This window comes from Ovis aries, chromosome 3 (assembly GCF_016772045.2).
Source record: "Ovis aries strain OAR_USU_Benz2616 breed Rambouillet chromosome 3, ARS-UI_Ramb_v3.0, whole genome shotgun sequence".
NCBI classification, from domain to species: Eukaryota; Metazoa; Chordata; class Mammalia; order Artiodactyla; family Bovidae; genus Ovis; species Ovis aries.
In genome coordinates, this window is record NC_056056.1 from 46440697 (window position 1) to 46461270 (window position 20574).

The 20574-nt window shown below is 41.2% G+C and overlaps 1 protein-coding gene across 1 annotated transcript; it reads left to right on the plus strand.

Moving 5' to 3' along the window:
* The first annotated feature begins 884 nt into the window (after positions 1-884).
* On the plus strand, positions 885-1727 carry LOC114113591 (rRNA N6-adenosine-methyltransferase METTL5). Its single transcript, XM_027965780.3, has one exon. The coding sequence runs from the start codon at positions 1021-1023 to the stop codon at positions 1648-1650; it is 630 nt and encodes a 209-aa protein (XP_027821581.1). The 5' UTR covers positions 885-1020; the 3' UTR covers positions 1651-1727.
* Positions 1728-20574: the final 18847 nt, after the last annotated feature.

The window sequence follows — 20574 nt, forward strand, 5'->3', positions numbered from 1 at the left end:
CATCCCTATGTGTAACAAAAGGTATATAAGCAAACCCCAAAATAAAGAAACCGGATCAGTTTCTGGAAAGACTGATTCCCCCATGTCGCTTCTTTCTTGCTCCCGTTTTTCTGGCTGAATTCCCATCTGGAGCATGGATGCTATTCCACGTAATCCAAGTTATTCAGCCTCCTTTTCTCCACTAATCTTCCTACTACACTATCCGTTTCTAATCTCTCTCTATCTGTGATTAAATATGTATTTTTCCAAAGATGCCGACTCTGTCCCCCCACCTTCGAATCACCCTGGATCCACCGGGGCTGGACCCCGGCATGTAGAGGTATGATTAGGTACCTTATCCCTTCCCTACCTCAAGGGTGTGAGAAATAAGAATGATGGAGAGGAAGAATGAGTGGAGACAACTAGAGTAGTAAAAGGTGGGGAAAGACCTTCCAACCCCACCATTTGACTGAAACTTCTGTTAGTACCAGGACCCTATCTTCAGAGCAAACTATCCAATGGAAATATAATGCATACCATAGTTCAGTTAACATTTTTCTAGTAGCCACATTAAATTTTTTTCTACAACCAGGTGAAATTAATTTTAATAATATACTTATTTAAATAAACACATCAAAAATATTGGGGCTTCCCTGATGGCTCAGCAGGTAAAGAATACGCCTGCCAATGCAGGAAATATAAGAGATGCAGGTTTCGTGTGCGCGTGCGTGGCGGCCCTTCCGGCCCGGGCAGAGGCAGGAGCAGCGTCTGGAAGTGCAGGAATGTGGCGTGTGGATCCCTTGGCGACTCCAGTCGAGTAACCGTGCGGGATACCTTGTAGGCGGGTTGAAGCCTGGCCGCGGACTCCACCCGCCGCTGGCACTAGAAGAGCGGGAACCTCTCTGGCTGGGTGTCCTCTGCTTGGCCCTCAGCCAGCGGCGCTGAAAAAGATAAGGGGAAAGGGGTTGGTGAGGAGATGCAGGTGAAGTAGGTTGCTCTACAGATCCAGTGCCTCTAAACCCTGCGCACACTCTTTTAAAAATGAAGAAATTAAGGCTTAAGGAGCTAGAGAGTCGCCTGCAACAAGTGGATGGATTCGAAAAGCCCAAGCTCCTTCTAGAACAGTATCCAACCAGGCCGCACATTGCAGCATGTATGCTCTATACAATCCATAATACATATGATGACATTGAAAATAAAGTGATTGCAGATCTAGGATGTGGCTGTGGAGTGCTTAGCATTGGAACTGCAATGCTAGGAGCAGGGTTGTGTGTTGGATTTGACATAGATGAAGATGCATTGGAAATATTTAATAGGAATGTAGAAGAGTTTGAGTTAACAAATGTAGACATGGTTCAATGTGATGTATGCTCGTTATCTAACAGACTGTCCAAATCATTTGATACAGTAATTATGAATCCTCCCTTTGGGACCAAAAATAATAAAGGGACAGATATGGCATTTCTGAAGACTGCTTTAGAAATGGCAAGAACTGCAGTATATTCTTTACACAAATCCTCAACTAGAGAACATATTCAAAAGAAAGCTGCAGAGTGGAAAGTCAAGATAGATATTATTGCAGAGCTGCGATACGACCTGCCAGCATCATACAAGTTTCATAAAAAAAAATCAGTAGACATCGAAGTGGATCTAATTCGATTTTCTTTTTAACAGCCTCCAAAGACAAAAGCAGCTTAAAATCTAATTAAAATGAATTAAAAATTTGTTTATTAAAAAAAAAAAAAAAAGAGATGCAGGTTTGATCCCTGGATCAGGAAAATCCTCTGGAGGAGGAAAATGGCAATCCACTCCAGTATTCTTGCCTGAAAAATCCCATGGACAGAGGAGCCTGGTGGGCTACAGTCCAAAGGGTTGAAAAGAGTCAGACCCAACTGAGCGACTAAGCAGAGCACAATCAAAAATATTATCATTTCAACATCTAGCCAATTAAAAAGTATTATTGAGCTATTTCACATTCATTTCTTTCATATGTCTTAGAAATCTAGTGTGTATTACATGTACAACAAATATCAGTTTGAATGCTAACAAAATTTTTAATTGAAAAAGTAGTTTTATCCAAAGAATTGATACTTTTGAACCGTGGTGCTGGAGAAGACTCTTGAGAGTCGCTTGGACTGCAGGGAGATCAAACCAGTCAATCCTAAAGAAAGTCAACCCTGAATATTCTTTGGAAGGACTGAAGCTGAAGCTGAAGCTCCAGTAATTTAGCCACCTGATATGAAGAGCCAATCCAGTGAAAAAGACCCTGATGTTGGGGAAAGATTGAAGGCAAAAGGAGAAGAAGGCAGCAAAGGATGAGATGGTTAGATAGCATCAACTCAATGGACATGAATTTGAGCAAACTCCAGGAGATACTGAAGGAGAGAGGAGACTGGCATGCTACAGTTCATGGGGTTGCAAAGAGTCAGATACGACTTAGTGACTGAGCAGCAACAAATACTATTTTTCAAAATATACTTAAAAATTTTCAGTAACTGCATCAGTTGTTTTAAAATTTAAATTTAATTAAAATTAGGGCCTACCATGGTGCTCCAGTGGTTAAGGAGCTGCACTTCCACTGCAGGGGATGCCAGTTCCAGCCCTGGTCAGGGAACTAAGATCCTGCATGCCACGTGGTGTGGCTAAAAAAAATAGAAAATAAATAAAAATGTTTAAAAATAAACTAATTAAAATTAGCTAATAAACTAAATACAATTAAAAGTTCGATTCCTTGTTCACAGTAGCCTCATTTCAAATGCGACTAGCCACTTGTGGCTAATGGCTACTGTATTCAACAGCACAGATGGAGAACATTCTATGAGTGCAGAAATGTTGTGAGGCTGTGCAGCTCTAGATGTAGCCTTTGGTGTACAGTAAGCGACTTAGCATGCATGCGTGCATGCAACCTTCACTCACGACTTGGCCAGCAGTGTCAGGGAAGTATATTATATATACAAGTGAAGTGAAGTGAAGTGAAGTTGCTCAGTCGTGTCCAACTCTTTGCAACCCCATGGACTGTAGCCTGCCAGGCTCCTCTGTCCCTGGGATTCTCCAGGCAAGAATACTGTAGTGGGTTGCTGTTTCCTTCTCCAGGGGATCTTCCTGACCCAGGGATCGAACCTGGGTCTCCCACATTGCAGGCAGACGCTTTAACCTCTGAGCCACCAGGGGAGCCATGTTGTATATATAAAACATCCCCTAACTACCCAGAAGCCTTGCCACACCTCTCCATTGACTCCCAGACTGATTTCTCCAAGTCCCCTCCCCCAAGCTACCCCATCCCCAGCAGGCCAATTAAGAGCAAGGGCTGTGAAGTCAGTTCACCACTTACTTCCAAAAAGTTAATTAACTTCTTTAAGCCTTAGTTTTCATATTAATGAACTGATGATATTTTAAAGGACTATTGAGTAAGAGAGGTGGGGAAGAGCCCTGGCATCTGGGCATTGGCTTGTGCCCCAACTCAGCCTTTATGAACAGTTTTTGCTGCTATTGTTGTCTTCAGCCCTTCCTTCCCTGCTTATCAGTTCAATGGCTTTTGCTATGGAACTCCAAGTCCCACAGGGCCCTCCTCATTCTGCTGTGAACTAGAACAAATGATTAACCACACAAAACAGACACTGACAGTCTTTCCAAGGACATCAATGACCTCATTAAGTTCAAGCCCACGAACACATTCTCCTCAACCTCTCTGCAGTGTGTCACACTGTTGCTTCTCTCTCCTTATTCTGGTTCTCCTCTAACATTCCTCAGAACATTTCTTCTTCCTTCTTTTGGGAAGGCAGACCTAGGCCCAAGCCTTCCCCAATGTACATTCTCATTTACTCCTAGGCCTCAGGAGTGAGCGCTGATGACTCCTAAACCTGTACCTCCAGCTCCCACTCCAGCTTCAGGCCCAACTCATTGCTCCCCACTGGCTTCTCCTTCTGCATGACCTACCCTGAATTCATCCTGCTCCCCTCAAACCAGGTTCTCAGGTTGCTCTGAGTTGGGTAAGGGAACACACACTTGACTCCAGGCTCCAACGTGCCACATCCTGTGCTAAATACCTCATTTCATCTCCACAACAGCTCTGTGAGGAAAGAACTGTGATCTGCATGTTATAACTGAAAAATACAAGAGGAAGAAACCAAAATCTAGGTCTGTCTGAATCCAGACTCCATGTTTTTTCTAATGCATAGTACCATCTCCCATAATTCATTCAGTGGGTGGATGCTGTCAGCCAGGAAAAATAATCTACTTTCTACTCCCTACAGGTTTGCAATTTTAGAGAGAGAAACAGGGAAGATACAGGTAGATATGGTGGTGTGGTAAGTGCTATGATAGAGCCCTGTGCAAACGCACAGAACGAGCACCCAACACAGCCTTTGTGGCCAGAAAACACCTCTACCAAGGAGGCAACTGAATCAAGGAGGTATGCTGAATCAAGAAGTATTAATGGGAACTACAAAGAAGAGAAGCAGGTAAGAGGGGTGATCTCAGGCAGAGGGAGCAGTGGCTGCAAATGCCTGAAAACAGGAGAAAGAGTTGGGAGGCTGCAAGCTGTTCAGTGTGGCAGGAGCCAGAGGAAAATAGCCTGAGACAGAGGTGAACAGCCAGCAAGAATCCAGGTTGAGGGTGCACTGAACATTTTTAGCAGAGAAGAGGCTGGTTCAGATTTGCATACGAAAAAGAATCCCTCTGGTTGCAAAATCAAGAATGCACTCAGGAAGGGCCCAAAGCAGGAGGACAGAGAGACCAGTTAGCAGGCCATTGCCATAGTCCAAATAAAAGATGTCATGGAGCAAATTAAGGTAGTGGCCCCCAGATGAGGATAAATAGAAATCCAAATGGAGACTGCATAGAACTTAACGGATGCTTAGATGTTGTTAGATGTGGAGGGCAGCTAAGGAATCAAGGATGATGTTCACATTTGGAAGTGGGCAACTGTGTGGATAGTGGTAGAGTCATTGAGAAATAGAATAAGATGGGAGAATGTTGATGTATTTCACCTAGGACATGTTGAGTTGAGATCCTAGTGGGACACACAAAACAGGATGTCAGGTAGACAGTGGTTGTAGTTCAGGAGAAAGAACTGTTGGGATGGAAATGGAGGTTTGAGTGTCATCAGTGGTATCTTAAGCAATATGAGCCTATGAATTCTCCAAAGGAATATAAAGTGAGAGGAAAAGCAGACTGAAGAAAGAACGCTGAGGCATAGCCAACATTTAGGAGCTAAGTAGAAGAAAGTACCTTAAAGGAGGCTGACAATAAACCAGAGAAGCAGGAAGAAAACCAGAACAGGGTGATCTTGTGGAAGCAAAGGAGGAAAGAAGTGGCATTTAAGACACTGAAAGCGTAACTGGTTTCAGCAATAGGGAGATCATGGGTGTCCTTACTGAGAGCCTTTGACTGTGGATCACAACAAACTGTGGAGAATTCTCAAAGAGGTGGGAATATCAGACCACCTTAAACTACCTCCTGAGAAATCTGTATGTAGATCAAGAAGCAACAGTTAGAACTGGACATGGAACAACGGACTGTTTCCAAATTGGGAAAGGAGTACATCAGGCTGTATATTGTCACCTTGCTTATTTATCTTATATGCAGAGTACATCATGCGAAATGCTGGGCTGGATGAAGCCCAAGCTGGAATCAAGACTGCTGGGAGAAATATCAATAATCTCAGATATGCAGATAATACTACCCTTATGGCAGAAAGTGAAGAGGAACTTAAGAGCTTCCTGATGAGGGTGAAAGAAGAGAGTGAAAAAGCTGGCTGAATATTCAACATTCAAAAAACTAAGATCATGGCATCCAGTCCCATCACTTCATGGCAAATAGATGGGGAAACAGTGGAAACAGTGACAGACTTTATTTTCTTGGACTCCAAAACTGCTGCACATGGTGACTGCAGCCATAAAATTAAATGACACTTGCTCCTTGGAAGAAAAGCTATCACCAACCTGGACAGCATATTAAAAAAGCAGAGACATTACTTTACCGACAAAGGTCCATCTAGTCAAAGCTATGGTTTTTCCAGTAGTCATGTATGTATGTAAGAGCTGGACTATAAAGAAAGCTGAGAGTCGAAGAGTTGATGCTTTTGAAGTGTGGTGTTGGAGAAGACTCTTGAGATTCCCTTGGACTGCAAAAAGATCAAACCAGTCAATTCTAAAGGAAATCAGTCCTGAATATTCATTGGAAGGACTGATGCTGAAGCTGAAACTCCAATACTTTGGCTACCTGATGTGAAGAACTGACTCACTGGAAAAGACCTTGAAGCTGGGAAGGACTGAAGGCAGGAGAAGAAGGACGACAGAGGATGAGATGGTTGGATGGCATCACCGACTCGATGGGCATGAGTTTGAGCAAGCTCTGGGAGTTGGTGATGGACAGGGAAGCCTGGTGTGCTGCAGTTCATGGGGTCACAAAGAGTCGGACATGACTGATCAACTGAACTGAACTTACTGAGAGTTTGGATGGCAAAAATCAGTCTGGAGTAGGTTGAAGAGAGATTGGATGGTAAACAAATGTGGATAGTGAACACAGCTTTTTCAAGATGTCTAGTTACAATAAGTTGCCTGTGAAGATTAAATGAGATGATGAAAATAAAGCAGTGCTAAGAATGATGGCACATAACAATGATTCAATAAATGTTGTCTTTTATTACTACATATTAAGGAATATATTTTAAGGATGAAAAGAGCTAATGGTAACTATAACAAAATATGAATTTATGGAGGATTTTTAAAAGACCTCTATCTTTGTCATATTGAAGAAAAAAAGGAAAAAAACTTCAAAAACCATATCAAGGACATCCCCACCAGTCCAGTGGTTAAGACTTCTCTCTCCAGTACAGGGGGTGCAGGTTCAATCCCTGGTCAGGGACCTAAGATCCCACATGCCCTATGGTGTGGTCAAAAAATTTTAAGAAAAGAAAGAAAACCGCATCAAAGAATTACATGCAGTTGGTTCAAAAAAGCAACAATCCTCTGAGTTACCCTCCCCAGCCCAGAGGCAACTACTTTGAACTGCTTCTGTGTTGTGGTAACCTTCATATTGCTAACTAACCTCATAATATGACTATTTCTTGATTTACCTTGAAGTGAAGTGTCATGTCCGACTCTTTGCAACCCTATGGACTGTAGCCTACCAGGTTCCTCCCTCCATGGGATTTTCCAGGCAAGAATGCTGGAGTGGGGTGCCATTTCCTTCTCCAGGAGACCTTCCTGACCCAGGGATTGAACCCAGGTCTCCCGCATTGTAGGCAGACACTTCACTGTCTGAGCCACCAAGGAAGTAGACATTATCTATTAATTTCCTTATATGCTAAATAAAAATTTATTTCTCTTATACCTCTCCCATCCAAAGTGGTTGTATCACCATTCTGTTTCTCTGCTGGCCACCTTCACAACATACTTATGCTCTATTTTCCATTCCTTTAATCACAGATAGCTTGTCTTGGCCCCTTACATTTAAGGTGAGGATGTCAATAGCCTACTTTTCCCCTCTGCCTCTCAAGGGGAAAGGTCTGTTTCTGTTTTCTTTATTTTGTTTTTAAAGTATGGGAGACTCTTGAGTAGAAAGTGAACGACTGAAGATAGATGACAAAACAGTTGTTGGTGTGAGAAGATGAGTTCAGAGCTCTGTGTGGGACATCTCCGTAATGGCACCACCAGTTTCCTAACAGAAGCCTTGGAGTCTTCTAGAACATGTGGAATTCCTTTGCACCCCAGATCCAATCAGCCATAAAATTCCATAGATTCTGCTTCTTCAGTTACCATCTTTTTACCCTTTTCTCTCCTGCACATGACTTTAGTTCAGACTTTCATTATTTCTGACTTAAACAATAGACCTCTAACCGATCTCTCTTTCTTCTCACTTTTCTCTTGCAAGTCTGTTTTATACTAGTGCTGATTAATCTTAAAGCAGAGCTCTAGTCATCTTGCTCCCTTCTTCAGAATGCATAGTCTGGCTTTCAAAGTCTTCTACAAGGTGATCTCTGCCTAACACGAGTTAAGGGAATATTCAATCAGTTAGGAGTGAAGTGGAGGTCGGAGGCAAATGGAACATATTCCCAAGTAAGGCATAGTTTCTCAGGCCCACCAATTTAACATGAGCTTCAGAGCCCTTCTGGAAGAGGTTGTTGTTGTTCAGTGGCTAAGTCGTGTCCAAGTCTTTGCAACCCTGGAAGAAGTAAAGGCTGGTTAACCATCTTAGATGTGTCTATTGCAAAGCCCTGGAACCAGAATCATGTGCTGTGGTTCAGAAATTCTCTTAATATTTCCTTTGGAAGTTCACAAGAGAATAAATGCAAACAGCCAATAAACATTTAAAAGTTCAATGTCATTAGTTAGAATGTCAGCCATGAGAATAAGTATGGGCCATTTTTTTTAAAGAGCTTATCCATTATTAGCTGGACAGTTTAGCTGGCATCTGCTTTCCCCTCCTCTCTGGTCTGAGTCCTTTGGGGAACTGGATAGGTCTGGCATGGGGTACTAACTGCAGAGAGCATGTGAGGCATGTACCTCTGTGTCACGGAAGCTCTGACACTGAGCGAGATTATTTTTAGAGGTGACCTTCTAGGTTCCAAGGAAAAGTAAACAGACATGCACATGATTTCCTCTGAGAGACTCACCGTAAACAAATTCGCATGCACAGGCTTACTATTCTCCCCTGTTCTGAATCCAGGGCTCTTAAAGAGCAAGTTCAGGTGAAAAGCTTTACTTAAAGCTGGAACCAACCAGGATGAAGAAAGGGGTAAACTGAGTCAAAGTTCACAGCTTCTAGCTACTGGGTTAGAGAACTTCAGGTGAAACAGCTTACCTATTTCAAATTCTTGGAAAACATGTTGTTTTAAATAATGAAGTTTCAATAATTCCTCATGAAAATATTTCTAAAACATTTTATTTTTTGTCTCACCTCTTATTTTGTATTATTACATCTGTTTTATCTGTAGTTTTTCCTATGTAATGTGTTTATTATTTTTAAATGAATATTATAAAAAATGTAGAAAGAAAAAAACCTCCATAATCCTGTCCCTTGTTTGTTGTGTATCCTCCAGGTATTTTTATGCATATTCTTTTTTAATGCATATTCTTATATCCATATATCAACAACAGAAAAACATACTGTCATAAATTTATTTGTCATTTCATATCGTGTCTGTGGCATGTTTTCATGTTGGTATATATAGGTCTGTCTCATTCTATTAATGGACATTTAGGTCATTTCCTTTGTTTTACTATTACAAACAATGCGTAAGTAAGCATCTTTTAACAGATATGCTGAGCACTTGCATGAAAGTTTCTGTTGAACAGTATCTGGGAAGAATTTCTGGATCAAAACATTTACATATTTTTGAAGATTTTTGTTTTGTTTTGTTTTGCTTTGTGTTTTGGCTGCACCGTGTGAGTTTGGCAGTAAACGTCCTAACCACTGGACTGCCAGGAAATTCCCTAAAGTTTTAATTTGGTTACTACCAAATTGCTCTCCACCTGTTTTGAGGAAACATGAAAATAAATTAATTTCTCATGAAGACTTAGCAGCAAGTACAATGCCTGGCACATAGTAACTGTTAATTGCTAGTTAGATTAAAGCATCATAAATATTACTTATTGTTCTGGTTGTGACACTACTGAAGTTCATTGTCCTGCCTGCCTCACTCTTTATCATCCCAGACAACTGAGGTATTTAAGTGTGGTAACATATTAGGTTCATATTGTAAATATACTAAAAAAAATAATATATACCATAATACATAGCACTTCTGATTTTCTCCTCTGTGACAAGATATTATTGTCATTTGAAATCATAGAATTCTAGAGTAGACAGGAACCGAGACATCAAATAGTCTGCATTTTTTTTATATGAAGAAGTGAAAGCCCAGAAAGTTAGTGATTATCCAAAGGTTTGAGAATTAATAGATTCTCCTGAAAACACCTCATATTTCTCACTTTCCTTTCTTGAATGCACAGATTTATTAATATTTTCTTTCATTTGACTATATAATATAAGCAAGGCACATTGTTGACCGAGATATTGGTCTTCAGGTCTCCTTATCTGTCAATTTATCTGCCTAGAGCTTTCCTTCTTGCTCTTCTAATTTTCTACTTGAAGTTGGCCAAGGTTTGAAAACAAGATAGCCAAGTTTATTAGAACTATACATCAAGTGATAGGATCTGAGAATGAGTCTAAGATTTTCTTACTAGTGAAACACAATAGTCTTAATAATTTTTTGTCAGCTATTTTGGCTACTCAGGACAGCTTGTGTGTGACTATGTGTATGTGCATGTGTGTGTACATATGCATTTCCTAAGCTTTAGCTTAGGAACATGTTGCCATGTTGTGGATAGATGAGATGGTCCTATATATTTAAATATACAGATATGTATGTGTGTATATGTATATATATATACACACACACACACACATATACAGTTGATCTTTGAACAATGCAGAAGTTAGGGGCATTGATCGACTCTCCTCACAGTCGAAAATCTGAGTATAACTTTACAGTCTGCCCTTGGAATCTCTAGTTCTGCATCTTCAGATGCTACCAACCTCAGACTGTGTAGTATTGTAGTAGTATTTATTGAAAATAAATAGGTGGACCTGCACAATTCAATTCCTATTGTTCAAAGGTCAACTGTATATAAAATATTGCTAAGACTGAAATCCTGGAAGGAATTCAGAATCTATTAGATTGAAAAATTTGCCCAATTCTAAGGAAACAAATAGTCAAAGGGTTTGTCTTTGATATGCCAATCAACATTTGGCCAAGGTCCATTTAAAGGACAATGAAATAAGAATCCTTTCTTCCTCCCTTTGCTGATACATAATGCCAACTTTGGTCTTATCATTAGTAATTTCAGGAAGTTTCTGGGGCAGGCAGAGTAACCGCTGCCCAAAGATGTCCACATCATAATTCCTGAAACCTGTGAGTATGTTACCTTACATGGCAAAAGGGACTTTGCAGATATGATTAAATTAATGATCCTGAGATGGTGAGATTAGCCTGGCTCATCCAGGGGGACCCAACGTAATTACAAAGCTCCTTAAAAGTAAAAGAGGAATCTCCACACTGTTCTCTTAAAAAATTGCAAACAGAACTGCCATATGACCCAGCAATCCCACTGCTGGGCATACACACCGAGGAAACCAGAATAGAAAGAGACACATGTACCCCAATGTTCATCGCAGCACTGTTTATAATCGCCAGGACATGGAAACAACCTAGATGTCCATCAGCAGATGAATGGATAAGAAAGCTGTGGTACATATACACAATGGAGTATTACTCAGCCATTAAAAAGAATACATTTGAATCAATTCTAATGAGATGGATGAAACGGAAGCCGATTATACAGAGTGAAGTAAGCCAGAAAGAAAAACACCAATACAGTATACTAACACATATATATGGTATTTAGAAAGATGATGCGAGACAGCAAAAGAGACACAGATGTGTAGAGCGGACTTTTAGACTCTGAGGGAGCGGGAGAGTGTGGGATGATTTGGGAGAATGGCACTGAAACATGTATACTATCATGTAAGAAACGAATCGCTAGTCTATGTTCGATGCAGGATACAGGATGTTTGGGGCTGGTGCACGGGGATGATCCAAAGAGATGATATAGGGTGGGAGGTGGGAGGGGGGTTCATGTTTGGGAACGCATGTACACCCGTGGTGGATTCATGTCAATGTATGGCAAAACCAATACAGTAGTGTAAAGTAAAATAAAGTAAAAATTAAAGTTAACAAAAAAAAAAAAGTAAAAGAAGGAGGCAGGAGAGTCAGAGAAGGAGATATGACAACAAGAGCAGAGGTCAGAGTGATTCAATTGTTTGAGGAACAAGCATGAGCCAAGGAACACATGCAGCCTATAGAGGCTGGAAAAGGCCAGGAAACAGATTCTGCCTTAGAGTCTTCAGAACGGAAAGCAGCCCACTGCTGACACTTTGATCCTAGTCCAGAGAGACCATTTTAGATTTCTCTCCAGAACTGTAAGAAAACAAATTTGTGTTAAGTCACTAAATGTATGGTAATTTGTTATAACAGCAATAGGAAGCTAACAGTGTCTTACCAGAAGGCAGTGTAAGTTTGAGTTTCGTTTGAAGGACAATCGTTTTTTTGCATTTTAATCAAGTATTTAAAAAATGTGAAAGATTTAAAAGAAAAAAAATCTGAAAAAGTAACCACATAATAATAGTAATAGTTAACATCAGTTGAGCGCTAACTATATACCAGATTTTGTGATTTACATAATTTCATTTAAAGCTATGATGTAGAACTATAATCTGTTTATTAGCTAACAAAGCAAATATATAAAACAGAAGAATTTAACTTTAATAAGCAAAGAAATTAGCTGAATTCTCCTGTGGTGAGGTGCAGAATACCATCCTCTCAAATCAAGCAGGGAAAACTTGAAGGTAGTTACTGTAAAAACTGATTCCCCATTGGCTCAGCGGTAAAGAATCCACTTGCAAAAAAAAAAAAAAGAATCCACTTGCAATGCAGGAGCTGCGAGTTGAACCCCTGGTCAGAAAGATCCCCTGGAGGAGGGCATGGCAACCCACCCCGGTATTCTTTCCTGGAGAATCCCATGGACAGAGGAGCCTGGTGGGCTGCAATCCATAGGGTCTCAAAGAGTCAAACACCAAAGCACACGCAGGTACTATAAAAATTAGGCAAAAGTGAATTTTGAATTCATAACCCCAATCTTGTCTTTGACTGAATACCTGACATCATATTACCAGTCCCAAACTACATCTGTTCCCTTCCATAAAAATGTCATTGGATAATAACTGCAGTCCCACATAATATACACATGATGAAGCTAAAGGCAAAGAAGAAAAGGAAAGATATTTGAATTCAGAGTTCCAAAGAATAGCAAGGAGAGATAAGAAAGCCTTCCTCAATGATCAATGCAAAGAAATAGAGGTAAACAATAGAATGGGAAAGACTAGAGATCTTTTCAAGAAAATTAGAGATACCAAGGGAATATTTCATGCAAAGATGGGCACAGTAAAGGACAGAAATGGTATGGACCCAACAGAAGCAGGAGATATTAAGAAGAAGTGGCAAGAATACACAGAAGAACTGTACAAAAAAGATCTTCATGACCCAGATAATCATGTTGGTGTGATCACTCAGCTAGAGCCAGACATCTTGGAATGTGAAGTCAAGTGGGCCTTAGGAAGTATCACTACGAACAAAGCTAGTGGAGGTGATGGAATTCCAGTTGAGCTATTTCAAGTCCTAAAAGATGATGCTGTGAAAGTGCTGCACTCAATATGCCAGCAAATTTGGAAAATTCAGCAATGGCCACAGGACTGGAAAAGGTCAGTTTTCATTCCAATCCCAAAGAAAGGCAATGCCAAACTACGGCACAATTGTACTCGTCTCAGTTCAGTTCAGTTCAGTCACTCAGTCGTGTCCAACTCTTTGTGACTCCATGAATCGCAGCACGCCAGGCCTCCCTCTCCATCACCAACTCCCGGAGTTCACTCAGATTCAGATCCATCGAGTCAGTGATGCTATCCAGCCATCTCATCCTGGGTCGTCCCCTTCTCCTCCTGCCCCCAATCCCTCCCAGCATCAGTCTTTTCCAATGAGTCAACTCTTCGCATGAGGTGGCCAAAGTACTGGAGTTTCAGCTTCAGCATCATTCCTTCCAAAGAAATCCCAGGGCTGATCTTCAGAATGGACTGGTTGGATCTCCTTGCAGTCCAAGGGACTCTCAAGGGTCTTCTCCAACACCACAGCTCAAAAGCATCAATTCTTCAGTGCTCAACCTTCTTCACAGTCCAACTCTCACATCCATACATGACCACTGGAAAAACCATAGCCTTGACTAGACGGACCTTAGTCAGCAAAGTAACTAGTAAAGTAATGCTCAAAATTCTCCAAGCCAGGCTTCAACAGTATGTGAACCATGAACTTCCAGATGTTCAAGCTGGATTTAGAAAAGGCAGAGGAACCAGAGATCAAATTGCCAACATCCGCTGGATCATCGAAAAAGCAAAAGAGTTCCAGAAAAACATCTGCTTTATTGACTATGCCAAAGCCTTTGACTGTGTGGATCACAACAAACTGGAAAATTCTGAAAGAGATGGGAATATCAGGCCACCTGACCTGCCTCCTGAGAAATCTGTATGCAGGTCAAGAAGCAATAGTTAGAACTGAACATGGAACAACAGACTGGTTCCAAATCGGGAAAGGAGTTCATCAAGGCTGTATATTGTCATCCTGCTTATTTAACTTTTATGCAGAGTATATCATGCAAAATGCCAGGCTGGATGAAGCACAAGCTGGAATCAAGATTGCTGGGAGAAATATCAATAACCTCATATATGCAGATGACACCACCTTTATGGCAGAAAACAAAGAACTAAAGAGCTTCTTGATGAAAGGGAAGAGTGAAAAAGCTGGCTTACAACTCAACATTCATAAAACTAAGATCATGGCATCAGGTCCCATCACTTCATGGCAAATAAATGGGGAAACAGTGACAGACTTATCTTTTTGGGCTCCAAAATCACTGCAGATGGTGAAATTAAAGCCATGAAATTCCAGCCATGAAATTAAAAGATGCTTGCTCCTTGGAAGAAAAGCTATGACCTATATAGCCAGCATATTAAAAAGCAGAGACTTTACTCTGTCTAGTCAAAGCTATGGTTTTTCCAGTAGTTGTGTATGGATGTGAGAGCTCACTATAAAGAAAGCTGAGCACCAAAGAACTGATGCTTTTGAACTGTGGTGTTGGAGAAGACTCTTGAGAGTCCCTTGGACAGCAAGGAGATCCAACCAGTCCATCCTAAAGGAAATCAGTCTAAGATTTGAATATTCACTGGAAGGACTGATGTTGAAGCTAAAACTCCTATACTTTGGCTACCTGATGTGAAGAACTGACTCATTGGAAAAGACCATGATGCTGGGAAAGATTGAAGGCAGGAGGAGAAGGGGACAACAGAGAATGAGATGGTTGGATGGCATCATTGACTCAATGGAGATGAGTTTGAGCAAGCTCCGGGAGTTGGTGGTAGACAGGGAAGCTTAGCGTGCTGCAGTCCGTGGGGTCCAAGACAGTCGGACACAACTGAGGGACTGAACTGAACTGAGCTGAACTGATAATATACTTCAAATGATATATTTACAAGGTATGTTAACAGATTTTTAAACTCATTGTGCTGTTTGTCTATGTGTTCTGTGTTTTTAAAATAGAGATGTTTTAAAGAATCTTGCAAGTTGTATTAAAAATTGACATTTTAAAGTGATTTTTCATTGAAATACGTAGGATTTGACCAACTAAGGATACAGTGAATATTTTTACTCTTGTGAATTTGATTTAATATATCAGTTTGATTTTTATGTTGCCTAGATGCCTGAGAGAATATGACTTACTAGATTTACAATAACACATTTGTTGAGTGCTTATTACTTAGCAGGACTGTATTAAGTGCTTTGCATGCACTAACTCAGGTAAAGCTCATAACAACCCTATGAGTTTGGTATTATTGCTACTCCCCTTTCAGATGATAAAACAGAGGCACAAAGAATTATGTGGCTTAACCAAGATCACACAGCCAGTTATTAGCACAGCAACCTAACCATTGCCCACCTCAGTGCTCAGGAAGACTCACAGAGATACTCTGTAAGTGCTCAGGACTGGGCTGAGAATGGGTTGAGACAATTTACAAAGTGTAAATCTGCCTTGTTAGGAGTGTGAAGTACCTGAGGCAATAAGGTACAGCAATATGTGAATTTGACATATTTAAGGGAACTTATAAACTGTGTAAATGTGTAAGAGAATTTGGTTTGTTAGATTTGCATGCTTTTGTGATGTTAATATGTAATGCCTAAGAAAATTCTATCCCATTAATAAATGCATTTAAATGGGAAGTTTAATACATCAAATTAATATGCTCACTGGGCGTTAATCAAAGAACAGTGAAAGTGTTTTAACATGAAATTGACAGATTTGTAAATGAATTTGAAATTTGTGTTTAAATACTTAATAATGACTAGATTTAAATTTTACAACTCAAGTAAATATCATTTAAAACACAAGAAATTTGTAGAGAACAAACATATGAATACCAAGGGGGAAAGGGATGAGGTGGGATGAATTGGGAGATTGGGATTGACATGTATCCATTGCTGACACTAGGCACAAAATAGATAACTAATGAGAACCTGCTGTATAGCACAGGGGGCTGTGCTCAGTGCTTTGTGTTGACCTAAATGGGAAGGAAATCCAAAAAAGAGGGGATATATGTAAATATATAGCTAATTCACTGTGCTGTACAGAAGAAACTAACACAACATTGTAAAGTAGCTATACTCCAATAAAAATAAATTAATTTGAAAAAAATAAAACAAGCAACTTTATCGGTTGCATGCACAAAGAATCCCCTCTGACATTTAAAATCTCAACTGATAATTGATATAATTGTAGTCCTGTTTTGCAAAAGGGGAAACTAGGGGGAAAAGAAATAACTTCCCAAGGTGACAGAACTGGGAACTGATAGATGCTGCATTCCAGCCCAGGTGACACCAGCCTGCCGAAAGCCAGCATACTAACCACTTTCCTATACCACCTCCAGGTTCTGGAGATTCCATTTCTGTAGAATACAGTGTCGGTTGTTAGTATACAACCTGGAGGAGTATACAACGTACAACAACACTGATTTTTGGGGGGGAATTATGGAGGGCTGTTATTTCTGTAACATTTAAGATTTGAGTAAAAGGAGTTTTCCCCCTTCACCCCATTTTCCAGCCAATTTCTTTGCCGACATTTTAAAATTAAGAGAATTCTGCACCACTCAATCAGCGTTTTGTAGTAATTTATTAATATCTATCTCATAAGCTTTTTTGTTTGTTTGTTTTAAACATTCCTACTTATGCTCAGATGGTTATAATTCCTGGGTGAAACCTTTTATGCCCTCATCCCCATGTGTCCCATAGAATCACTTCTTCAATGATGCTACTTTTGGATCTAGTATATGGTTTTATTAATTGTATGACACTGAATTATAGTTGTTTTTCTATTCAGTTATCTTCCCTATTAGAGTATCTGTGTTATATATGACTTTCCCCAGAGTCCAGCACAGAATTTGGTTGGTTAAACCAAACATATTTTGCAGCTATGGAAGCTTAAGTATGTTTGGAGCAGGCAAGTATTACAGCTTTTCCTTTCTGTAAGAAGCTTACTTTCTTTTTGTCTTTCAACTCTTTGGTCTAGCGCTGGAGTAGATGACACAATCAGAGTCAAGTAGAACCCAAAGTGATGGAATTCAGTTAAGTTATTGCAAAACTAGGAAAACTGAGTTTTCCGAAAACCCGAATCGTTTGCAAGGAGGAGTTGAGAGTGGAGCTATGTCACATATTAACAACTGGGAAGAAGAGAGACTCTTCTTTTGTTTCCCCTGAGATGCTCTGTGTTTAGTTGCTCGTAGAGTAGCTAGGGCGCCACATCTGGTGTTTTTAAGGGTCCGGTTTTCTACTTTAAAAATAGAAGAAAAAGCAGTTAATCCCGTAATCAATAGAATAGTTTCAGATAGTTGTGGGCCAGAAATACGTGAGTGACCCCAGTACATCAGGATTTTATCCTAGGTTACGTCTACGGTGGGAATCTCGGGGCATCATAATGTTCTGAATAGTGTAGCCCTGCAGACCACCTAACTCCCTGCCAGGCGTGGGGGGCGGTGACGGAGGAGCTGCCCTCCTTCCCCGCCCCCCAGCCGCCCCCGCCTCCCCGCCACTTCCTCCCCTCCAAGACTGCGACCAGAGCGGGAAACGGAAAATGAAAACAGAAACTGCTCGGATTGCCTGCTCTCGGGCTGACGACCTGCGCTGGTCACGTAGGCTGTAAGAGAGGATGGGACTAGGCGCGAGATCGCGGCTGGCGACCTTGTGGGGAAGGGTGCGGGGACAGAGGGTGTGCCCTCCTTTCCTTCTGCAGACGGACCGGTGCAGCCCGATGGCCCACTTGGAGTCTCTGCTGCCCCGCCCCTCCTCTCTCTCTCGCTTCCATGAGTCTCCGCCCCATGAAGCCTCGTCCTCCTTCCGTCCCTAAGGCCACGCCTCCTGGGACCCCAAGCCGCTGAGGTTCCACTAGGCTGGGTCAGCCTCGAAGAAGGAGTTTCGTTTTCCTCTCCTGCTCTCCCTCCTCTTTCTAGTCCCTCCTCCTCCGCGCTGCCTTGGGTCTTAGCATCCAGGAGTCCTGGCAGAGACTGGGCCGCGGCGAGGCCAGGGTGCTTTCCCCTCAGGGCTCTGGCCAGGCCCGGGGATCCCGCCGTGGCGGAAGGCCTTGAGGCTGAGTCTTCTTTCAGGAGCTCCTCTGCAGTGAGACCCTGTTGGGGAGGGTGTATCCTGAAGATGTACTTGTGCTTTTCTTCCTCCTGCCTCACCAGTCCCAAGCCCCGCAAGTGAAAGTGATAGGAAGGGGAGTAGGTGGATTGTTGAAAGGTGAAGAATGCAACCGAGTTATCAAGTGACTGGCCAAAGAAAAATCGCGGGCAAGGACACGAGAGTACTAAAATTCGGGGCGTCGAATTTATTGTTAAAGAAAATACCAATGGCTAGAATCACCATCAAAGTATCACTAATTTCAAACTACCTTCTAATTAATTACAGTTCACAGGATGCCTGTTAACTACAGGAGATGCCTGACCTAATGTTTGCAAATGAAGTGCAGATGACAATATTTAGAGAAATGAAGGCACGAAAATGGGGTCTTGGTGCTTCCAGAGTTCCCACCAGCTATCTGAAAAATAGTAGAGTATCTATCAGGAGTCTCTCAATTGTGTCCGACTCTTTGTGATCCCATGGACTGTAGCTCACCAGGCTTCTCTGTCCATGGAATTTTCCAGGCAGGGATACTGGAGTGGGTTGCCACTTCCTCTTCCAGGGGATATTCCTGACCCAGGGATCGAACCCAAGTCTCCTGCATTGCAGGCAGACGCTTTGCCCTCTGAGCCACTAGGGAAGCCTGAAAGATCTATCCAATGAATATATATCAACAACATTATCAAGAATGATTTAAAGTCTGCCTTCTGGATTTCGTTGTGTCTGACAGCAGATGGAGTCAGGGAAAGTTACTCACTGGCTGGTGTAAACCCTTGTGATTCAAATAAAGTCAGATGACTTAGCACATATAGTTGTTTGCCTGTGTTCTCAGACACTGAAGAACTTTGCTTTCACACTTGTAAGGAGTTTAAAGGGGGGTCGGGAAGGCTTCAAGTGCTTAGCATTTTACTTGAACAATTATAGAAGCCACCACTTGACTTCTGTGAATTTTTGCCTAAGGGAATATGTAATTGTGAGACATAACTTTGTCACTATGTAGTCCCAGTGAAACTTTGTCCTTTAGAAATTATTTAGCAGTGGTTGGTAGTAGAGTGAAAGGTACACACAATTATATATGTCTGTCATTGCTGACAAGGACATACTGAAAATTCTGAGTTGTCACACGAGATGTAAGTTCAAGGTGTTTCTCCAGTGTTTCTTCTGCCTCTGACAAAGAATAAGTGAATATGGTTAACAGTCAGAAGTGAGGAAGAAATGAATTCATAAATGTCTATTTTGAAGACCCCAGATAGAAATTTATAAATATGAAGTTTTTTTTTAATCCTACCTAAAAACAAGAAAAGAAGATTTTAAAAAATTAAAGGAAGAAGAAAAAAACAAATAAAAATCCTACCAGTAGTAAAAGGTGAATTAAGAATAGGCTGTATGCTGGACACTTGCTCAATATTTCAGAGAACCTTCACAACTCTGAAATTACCACTATCCTCATTTCACAGAGAGAAGAATCTAGGCTTTGAGAAGTTAAGGTGACCTACCCATGGTCACATGGCTAGTAAGTAACCAGTTGAAGATTGAACTCAGGTTTAATTTGTCTCCACATTAAAAAATCATGCAGAATGCATCAATAACCTCAGATACACAGATGATACCACCCTTATGGCAGAAAGCAAAGAAGAACTAAAGAGCCTCTTGATGAAAGTGAAAGAGGAGAGTGAAAAAGGTGGCTTAAAACTCAACATTCAGAAAATTAAGATCATGGCATCTGGCCCCATCACTTCATGGCAAATACATGGGGAAACAGTGGAAACAATAGCAGACTTTATTTTGGGGGGCTCCAAAATCACTGCAGATGGTGACTGCAGCCATGAAATTAAAAGACACTTGCTCCTTGGAAGGAAAGCTATGATCAATCTAGCCAGCATATTCAAAAGCAGAGACATTACTTTGCCAACAAAGATCCATCTAGTCAAAGCTATGGTTTTTTCAGTAGTCATGTATGGATGTGAGAGTTGGACTATAAAGAAAGCTGAGCGCCGAAGAATTGATGCTTTTGAAGTGTGGTGTTGGAGAAGACTCTTGAGAGTCCCTTGGACTAAAGAAGATCAAACCAGTCTATCCCTAAAGGAAATCAGTCCTGAATATTCATTGGAAGGACTGATGCTAAAATTGAAATTCCAATACTTTGGCCACCTGATGCAAAGAACTGACTCACTAGAAAAGACCCTGATGCTTGGAAAGACTGAAGGCAGGAGGAGAAGGGGACAACAGAGGATGAGATGGTTGGATGGCATCACCAACTTGAT

Excerpts from the sequence above, each read along its gene's own strand:
- LOC114113591 (XM_027965780.3), top strand. The coding sequence starts at position 1,021 with ATGAAGAAATTAAGGCTTAAGGAGCTAGAGAGTCGCCTGCAACAAGTG.